The sequence below is a fragment of the Neodiprion pinetum genome, chromosome 5, assembly GCF_021155775.2.
Source record: "Neodiprion pinetum isolate iyNeoPine1 chromosome 5, iyNeoPine1.2, whole genome shotgun sequence".
NCBI classification, from domain to species: domain Eukaryota; kingdom Metazoa; phylum Arthropoda; class Insecta; order Hymenoptera; family Diprionidae; genus Neodiprion; species Neodiprion pinetum.
In genome coordinates this window covers 4,515,344-4,523,624 of record NC_060236.1, presented here as the reverse complement: position 1 = coordinate 4,523,624, position 8,281 = coordinate 4,515,344, and the positions used below count along the sequence as shown (strand labels likewise).

The following is an 8,281-nucleotide window of genomic DNA, read 5'->3' as shown; positions in this document are numbered from 1 at the left end:
TAATTACAGCAGCTGCGCGATAACGCGTGAAAGAATCGACCCGTCAACCGTAGGAGTTGAAAAGTATAATTGCAATGGAAATGATTGATGGAAGTAAAAATTAGGTTGTAAATCAGAACCGATCTACTTATCGGTCAATTTCCATTGGCAATTAGTCATATTGCTTGGATAGTCAGAAACGTGATACCGGCTATAAACGTATTAAAAGACCCGGCGTATTCGACTCGCGGCTTAGTCTGCAGTGCGAGATTTGAAACACACGTAATCAACTGTATCGCAAACCGGACGTACCTGATTTATTTTACAACGATAAACAAGTATCCGTATATAAATAACGATAATAGCGAGGGACCGGAAGAACCGAGTGCCGGGTGTATCGGAAACGCTTCGAATTCGGGGGAAAGGGACTCGTTCTTTCCTTCTTTCGTCATTCCTTTTTCCCTCCCTTCCCATCACCGAAAATGAAGATCTTATTCGCTACCGTTGCTTTATGCGTCGCCCTCTCTCAAGTCGAAGGTAAGTTGTATCAACCAATATCCTCTGCTCTTTCCGGAAGAGTGAAGAAGAAACGTCAAATTTTATTTGCTTCTCTTTGGTTCTTGAAAATTTCGTTACTTTATAGATCTTATACAGAGAAAGAGACATGGACGGTCGGTAGCGTGTTCGTTACGATATTTCTATAGCGGGATCGGATGATGATAAAATCGTAGTCGGATACAGAAGAATAATCTACGTCTGCCAGAAAATGTGGAAATTATAAAAAGATAGCAGGGAAATATAGGAATAAAAAAAATGTAGAACAATTTTAGGAGTAAAGAAGCGACGCAGTTATAGCTAAGAATAAAAACAGCTACAAAGGGATTATTAGATTGGATCAGAACGTTATTTTATTGTTCAAGTTTAAAGAAGTATGAAATTATATTGTAATGATTTGATTTGATTTATTTGTTGTACCTTGGCAAGCCATTCGCAAGCTGAAATTAAAATCGAGTATATTTAGAAGAAAATAAGAGTACAGTTAATGCTAATTATATGGTAGTTAGTGCTGAAAAAGAATACAATAAATTCTGTCTTATGCGCATTGGAACAAAGTTGAAAGGTGCAAGTACAGCCAACAGAGAGAGAGAGAGAGAGTGATAGGAATTTTTTATGGATTACATATTGGCCAACAAAAAAAAAATAGTCATCTCAATTTATATACAATCGATATAATTTCTGTAACACAGCTGAGTACAAAACAAATTATCACGTCTACGATGACAACGATCGGTCGAATATAATGGTGGATAAAACCGAACCCGGACACCGGATATTCGGTTTCGGCAACGATTTGGAAGCCGACATCGATCCGTGGACAAGGGGCTTGAGCCAACAGATAAAAGTCCTGACCAGGACGGCCGAATCCTTCATGGAAGACTTCAAGTCCTACGCGATGGACAGTCTCGTACAGATGAGAGATTCGCTGAGTAAGTGGATCTTTGGGCTCGTGTAAGATCGGTAATAATTAACTTCCGCTTTTCATCGTACACAGAAGACTACGGATTTTATAATCTAGCGTCCCTCGTTGACGAGGTGAGGAAATTCGTGCGCAAGAACTTCCGAAGGTCCTTCGATCACGAGGAACCTGTCAGGACTCGCCGGACGAAATCGACAAATCGGCGAGCTTAATCGCTGCTGTGAGAAACGTCGACGGCAGTTAAAGAAATGTAACATCGGCCAACGACCGACGATGCGTTGCTTATATTATCTACTTTAACCATGTATCAAATCGCGTACCAATAAATCGTTTCGAATATGAACCCGACGATTATATACACACGAGAACGATATCGATGCGACGGCAATTATTGTCAACCACACGGTTCGGTTTACCCTGATCCCGTTGTGTAGTATACGAAAAAGTCCGACACCGTTGATCGGGTAACGACGTCGTTGAAACGTTTTGGCAAATATTAATTATTTTTTACCTTTTTCACCGGCGTACACTTGTCAACGAGAGTCTGGCTTACCTGGCGGAAATTTTATCGCCCGCCAAACGTTGAGGGTTATTTAATCTGGACGGGGAATTTGGATTTCATGTTTAATCCCCGCTTCTATCGGCAAATCTATAAAACTTTTAACCGTTACTGATAGCGAAGCGCGATAAATTAAGAATGTTTCTTAACATAACGTTACTATGCGTACACTTTTGGCTTTCTCGGACAGTTTTACGTTCTGTTAGAAACTTAGTTCGAATTCCATCATGCGAAATTTTCTGCAATTTTCCAGTCTCTTAAACGGTTCCGTTTTTTTTTTTTTTTTTTTTGTTTTTTTTGACAGATATTTTATTCAACTGTTTAATTATTTATAGATATTCAAGTGATTTTGGAAAAAACGTTTTCTAAAATGAATCTGAAAAAATTAGGGTACCGTTTTAGCGTTGGGACGATTGCAGAACAAATTTTGAACGAAATCGAAAATGGTGCAGGTGAAACGTTGCTTTGGTTCGCACGGAATCACCTATATATACAGTAGAGTTGCAGCAAATTTTGAAAGAGAATAAAATGCGAATCTGAAGATATTTCTAAAAAATTTGATTGATATTCCACGAACGTCCTTCCAATTTTTATTTTTATTTAATGTCTTTTAGTACCTCGTCCATATACCAGAACATCACTCACTCTCTCTCTCTCTCATAATAAATGTGTTCCTTTTATGAAAGAGAAATTATTATATTATTTATGATATCGTATATTTGTGTAGAGCTACAATACTGTTATCCTTGCAAAGTCACATTCAATATTTATTCAATTAAATATGAATTACAGGCATTTCGTGAAATTAAAATTGTTTTTCACCAATCTTAATACCACGAAAGTAATAAAATGTGCTTATCGTGACGCGAAATAAATAAAGAGACGTAAATTCAGAGCCTCGATCCAGGATTTGTCGCTTTTCTTGAATCTCCCCGATTCCATCAGAATTGGGCAGCAGAAATTACTTTCGTCATTTCATTACCCGTAAATTACAATTACTGTGAATAACTGTAATATTTAGTAACTAATTACAATTGCGGGAAATAATTATAAATTTTGATTTACCAATTACAGTTAGTATAAACAATTGTAATTTTATGATTATCAACTACAATTACTCGAAATAATTGTAATTTTTTTGTTGTCAATTAAAATTACTTGAAAAAATTGCAATTTTTTTGCTACTAATTACAATTACTTGGAACAATTGTAATTTTTCTGTTATCCATTACAATTAATGGAAATGATTATGTTTTTTTTTCAAATTTCAATTGTTTTTCATAATTTATTTCAACAAATTACCTTTGGAAACGTAATGTCGAATTCTCAACATAATTTCAAATTCCGAAAACATCGAGAACTTCATGGAGCTTACATATTCACATTGACTGGTCGAGGAAATTATTTAAACAAATTAATTTTTCAAAGTAATGTGAAATCCTTGATCAGCTACCCAAAAAACTTTGATAACCATAGCCCATTCACATATTGACTGTAAAAGACTCGTTCCGATCACACCATTTGAATACTCCAAAAACGGAGTAAATTTATTTGTCTATTTGTTATTATTTCACAGGAATAACGTTAGAGAAAAAAATTCAATTGGACCACATCGTGTGGTTTACAATTACTCAAAAGAATTTTAATAATGTCTGATTTAATTACAATCACTGAGGATAATTGAAATGATTTCTGATTAAATTCCAATCACTGAAAGTAATTTTGATAAACTTTGATTAAATTCAAATTACTCAATGTAATTTTAATGAAACCCAATTCAATTACAATTACTGGAAATAATTTCGATGGACTCTGAGTCAAATACAATTATCAAAAGTAATTTCACTGAACTCCGATTCAATTATTATTACTGAAAATAATTTTAATGAAATTCAATGTCATTAAAAATTATCCTTAGTGATTTGTAATTGTTAATTTTTTATTACAATTTTGCCCAACACTGGATTCCATCAAACCCCAAAATATATCTCGACTGGGTATAATTACAACGCTTTTCCGTCGCCGCAGGCTTATACCGAATAGTCTGTATGGCTGACCGAACGCTGACTTTCACCACTCGATGTCAGTACCGCCAGCCTTAAATCGAATCGACGCGTAACGAGGGTGCAAACTCGTGAGAGGATTGTTAAAAACGTCCTCTTAGACGTCGTTGCTTAACCTCTGGATTATATTTGCCGCGTCAAGGGGATCGTTATATGTCGCAGAAACCGATCACAATAGAATGGAAATAACAATTTATTTCTTCTCGAGATGCACATGAGTTTCAACCGTATTGGAAAACGTCACCGAAATTGGGTTCCAAAATAAATAAATCGAAATCTCCTCAAAAGCACGCGTCTCTGTCTCATCCATTGATTAACCCTCTCGCAAGGTCTGTGAAGTTTGCCGTTCAAAATATACAAATTATATCTACATTTGATGAAAATTAACATCAGCATCGTGAATTGATTTCATGATTTGATCGTGTCGATTGTCCTCTGATATCAAAATCACAAAAAAGTAAAATTCTAATCGGGTACAACTGACGTAGAAAACCTCAAATCAATGCTCGCTGATTTCTCAAAGTAACAGATTTGTTTTGCAAACAATTCGTCCGGCGACTAAATATATACTGAAAGTTGAGTAAAAATATGTGTATTTTAAATTGCAAACTTCGCAGACCTTTGAAGAGAGGATTTAGAACTGAGATATAAATCTGTGCTTTGGAGTAGATTTTTATTTACTAATTTAATATTAATCTCGACAGTGTCCGACTTAAAATTTGAAAAAGCTCAAAATAGAAATCACCCTAATAAATCTGAGCCATGTGTTTTCCTAAAATCTTTGGATTTACGATACTTATTCGAGACAAAAAATCGACATTTGCATAATTCTACACCAATCTGCAGTATCGGCGTCAAGTTAATTCCTTTTTTCGATCACTGCCGAAATTCGAGGCTCCATTTCCCTCGGCGCCGGCTCTTTTTTCATCACCCGGGCTGATGCAGTTTGCAAAAATTGGCACCGGCCGACTGTAAGAAGAGTAAATCGACTGACCTGGAGTGGGATGGATGACCGCTATTTGCCGTTTCTTGGTTGCTCTTTGGCACGTGACCGAGTGTGCCTCTACGCCATGGCTATGCCACATTGTTTTACTGCAAACGAGGGTTCGCCACTGCTGGGAAACACGCAGGTTGAAAAATTAATTCCTCTGTTTAACGAGCGCCGCAAAAACCGCGAGTTTTTGCCGCCGCTGGTGGTGGTGCACCCTGATTAAGCACTCCTCGTGTGCCGAACGCCAAGCTCCGCAGATCATGTGTTCGAGGCTTAAGGCATATTTGCTGCAACGACGAAACAGCTACTTTTTTTTAAATATCCTCTTCAATTTCAATTTAAAAATCCTGAAATAATTTGTACAATAATACCGCACACTAAAAATAGTTTTCCCTCGATAACATCATTTGAAAAGCTTTTCATTTGGGTATGAAAATTGGAAAACTCTGTTTTTAAAAAGTATCGTTTTAAAGTTAAATTAAAGGGTTAACAACAAAGATTTATTTATTGTCACTTGCTAATTCCAAACACAAGTAAGTGTCGTAGACTTTTTCACCCCGAATACCCTGAAACACGGTTTACTTTCGCTCTCATACGTCACAATGCAGACGGGTGGTTTATAGGGAAAACTTATATCCGATGAATTTTTGCTTTTGATCGATAATAACAATATATATATATTATTGAAACGAATTTTCGCTGATTAATATTTGACTTCTTTATCGAACTACACAATTTGCAATAATTGAATTTACAACCGAACGGTTCCGGTGCGTTAAAAACTGACGGGTCTAGCACCGCCATCGAAACGTCGAACGGTATAATAAACCGCAAGGTTTGATAAAAGTCGGTTCAGTCGTCAGAGTTAAGTGAGAGAATAAGGAGGCAGCAGCAACTCGTACAGGAATAAATATGAGACTCTTGATAATCTGCTCCGTCGTTTTGTGCCTCGCGGTGCTTCAAGCACAAGGTGATGCCAATTCGAACAAAATCTCAACCGGTCTCCACTCGAAACACCAAAAACTCGCTAGCCATAAAGGGGGTAACGAAAACATGGTCGATATTTCTGCGCATGAAATTAGGGGAGGAATTGATCGGTTGAAAAGACTGAATAAAATAATGAAAATTATAATAATAATTGAAGAAAAAAAAAAATTAAAATATACAACGAAAGATATCAGAGCTGCTTTTTACAGAGTTGACGCGGTAAGATTTATCCATATGTTCGCCTGGTTCCAGGTACGGAACATGTCGCAGTGACGCCCCTAATTCCCATGAGGGAGAAGCAGACCTCAACTCGCAAAGATTTGCAGTCCTTGGTGATTAGCAAGATTCAAGACCTTACGAACGCCATTAACAAGTGCCTGATTCGCATTCATGACTTTGCCGGTGAGTTATTACTGCATTCGGCACTCAAGGGAGCCGTGAATTTTGGAAATCAAGGGAACACAAATTACTGGAATATTTTTTTAAACGACGGAAAGTCAATCGACGTAAGCGAAATAATTGAAAATCCAACAATATTCAAACGATACCCGTTTTACTGAATTCTTTTAATTACTGTAACAAATGAAATTTTTCTCAGTGAGTAAAATGGTTGACATTCTATTTTATTCTTTTATTCTTGTCGAGTGGTTTCAATTTATTTATAATCGTTTCCCAGCGCTCCGGATGATTTTCATCGATTCTGCCGATTCGAAAATTACTGATAATTACGGTGAATTAACAGGAATTCACAGATAATAAGGCGGAAATCGATGGAAACCGCTCGACATGAACGTTGATGAATTCAAATAATTCGTTTGATTTCCATACGAATCGAGGCTCCTTGGTTTTAACCGATCACAAACCATTTGAAAATATCATTCACGAGTAATCGACGAATTTTGAATGTCAATCCACAGAGAAGATCGGTTTCAATAACGTCGCGAAGCTGCTGGACGACATCACAGCGGCTCTCCAAGATTTCGCAGAAAACATAGATCTCGAAGCTGGAGATAAAATTGTAAGACCAAGTAGCTTCCACCATTCCATGCGTTGAGCACGAGGTGCGAAGCACTCGTAATTGATAACGTAAACAATAATAATATCGAAAATAATGAAAGGCCGAAATTTCGATTAACCGTTGATGAAAAAAAAAAAAATAAATAAATTAACAAACAGCAATGAAGACAATATATTGCAACGAAAATTTTTTTTTTAATTTCAGGTCGTAGACGGTTCTAAACGCTTATAAATACTGGAATCCAAGATCGTCTTCTAAACCAAGCCATACTGTGTTTGGATTTTTCGCACGCGTTAATCGTGCCTCACTGTATTTGACTGTCTAATAAAGGATTTGATAAAATTGACAAGTATTTTCCTCGAACTGTTTCAGCGAAATCGATCAAAATTAATAGCGGATCATTTCGTCGATTATTGCAAAATGATTCAAAGCTGCAATTTTTTCAAACGAAATCAATCCGACTTAAAAAAAACGTTTTGAAAATCCAAATTTACAACCAAGTTACAGTTTCACTATTCACAAATTCTTGGCATTTACTTCACATCTTTTGTTATCACTGTTGAACCTGAACCGATCAGCACAATCCGGCTGGTCAGCAGTCGATTCGATTTGCTTACGCAAAATTAATTTCACCTGAAGGTTACTTCGCATTCGTTGATTGAACATTTCACGATAAAATCGAATCGCGCGTGTCAAAGATAAGAAAAAAAAAAAAAAAACAGTAAAAGGTGCTGCTCGGCCGAATCAATTAATTTCCTACCGATCGACAAATCGTATGCCGATATCGATCGTATGGCGTCCATAAATCAGTTGCAAAAAATATTCTCGCCTCATCGAAAAAACTTTACTTGCAATACGCGACATGAAAATCCGGTGACTCGACCCAGAATATCTTGGCTTTTATTTCATACGCGTCTGATTTGTAATCACTTAATAAAATCAAAGTAATAATCAATGAAACGGATCGAACGCAACGAAACCTTGAATACTTACCGGTAAAAAAAAAATTAGACTACTTTTTACTGAAAATAAAACAATTCCAGAGATAGAATTTACAAAATAAAATACTCTACAACGAAGAGTGAATAAAGATAAAAGAAACTGTAACGCCACTTCTACTGCCAACTAGAGTTGAGTTCATGAATTCTGGCTCCCACGAATGTTCGTGTCAAGACTCGTAGAGTGCGTAAGTACTTACATTAGACAC

The 8,281-nt window shown here is 36.5% G+C and overlaps 2 protein-coding genes across 4 annotated transcripts; both read left to right on the top strand.

Moving 5' to 3' along the window:
- The first annotated feature begins 219 nt into the window (after positions 1 to 219).
- Positions 220 to 2,560, top strand: LOC124219115 (uncharacterized). Its single transcript, XM_069136090.1, has 4 exons — positions 220 to 516; positions 1,227 to 1,466; positions 1,532 to 1,714; positions 2,243 to 2,560. The coding sequence occupies exons 1-3, from the start codon at positions 462 to 464 to the stop codon at positions 1,666 to 1,668; spliced, it is 432 nt and encodes a 143-aa protein (XP_068992191.1). The 5' UTR covers positions 220 to 461; the 3' UTR covers positions 1,669 to 1,714; positions 2,243 to 2,560.
- Positions 2,561 to 5,886: 3,326 nt separating this feature from the next.
- Positions 5,887 to 7,426, top strand: LOC124219116 (uncharacterized). 3 transcript variants are annotated; one of them, XM_046626291.2, is made up of 4 exons: positions 5,887 to 6,039; positions 6,309 to 6,458; positions 6,974 to 7,117; positions 7,279 to 7,426. In XM_046626291.2, exons 1-3 carry the CDS (start codon positions 5,982 to 5,984, stop codon positions 7,108 to 7,110), a joined length of 345 nt encoding a protein of 114 aa, XP_046482247.1. In that variant the 5' UTR covers positions 5,887 to 5,981; the 3' UTR covers positions 7,111 to 7,117; positions 7,279 to 7,426. The 3 variants fall into 3 exon arrangements, with proteins under 3 accessions (XP_046482247.1, XP_046482245.1, XP_046482246.1); XM_046626289.2 differs by having other exon boundaries at positions 5,913 to 6,111; positions 7,279 to 7,425; XM_046626290.2 differs by having other exon boundaries at positions 5,914 to 6,111; positions 6,974 to 7,074; positions 7,279 to 7,424.
- Positions 7,427 to 8,281: the final 855 nt, after the last annotated feature.

Bases quoted from the DNA above. Each gene is read 5' to 3' on its own strand.
- LOC124219116 (XM_046626289.2), top strand. From the start codon at position 5,982: ATGAGACTCTTGATAATCTGCTCCGTCGTTTTGTGCCTCGCGGTGCTT. The intron at 6,112-6,308 runs GTAACGAAAACA...GCCTGGTTCCAG, and splicing joins ACTCGCTAGCCATAAAGGGG to GTACGGAACATGTCGCAGTG. The intron at 6,459-6,973 runs GTGAGTTATTAC...GTCAATCCACAG, and splicing joins TCGCATTCATGACTTTGCCG to AGAAGATCGGTTTCAATAAC.
- LOC124219115 (XM_069136090.1), top strand. From the start codon at position 462: ATGAAGATCTTATTCGCTACCGTTGCTTTATGCGTCGCCCTCTCTCAA. The intron at 517-1,226 runs GTAAGTTGTATC...TCTGTAACACAG, and splicing joins CGCCCTCTCTCAAGTCGAAG to CTGAGTACAAAACAAATTAT. The intron at 1,467-1,531 runs GTAAGTGGATCT...CATCGTACACAG, and splicing joins ACAGATGAGAGATTCGCTGA to AAGACTACGGATTTTATAAT.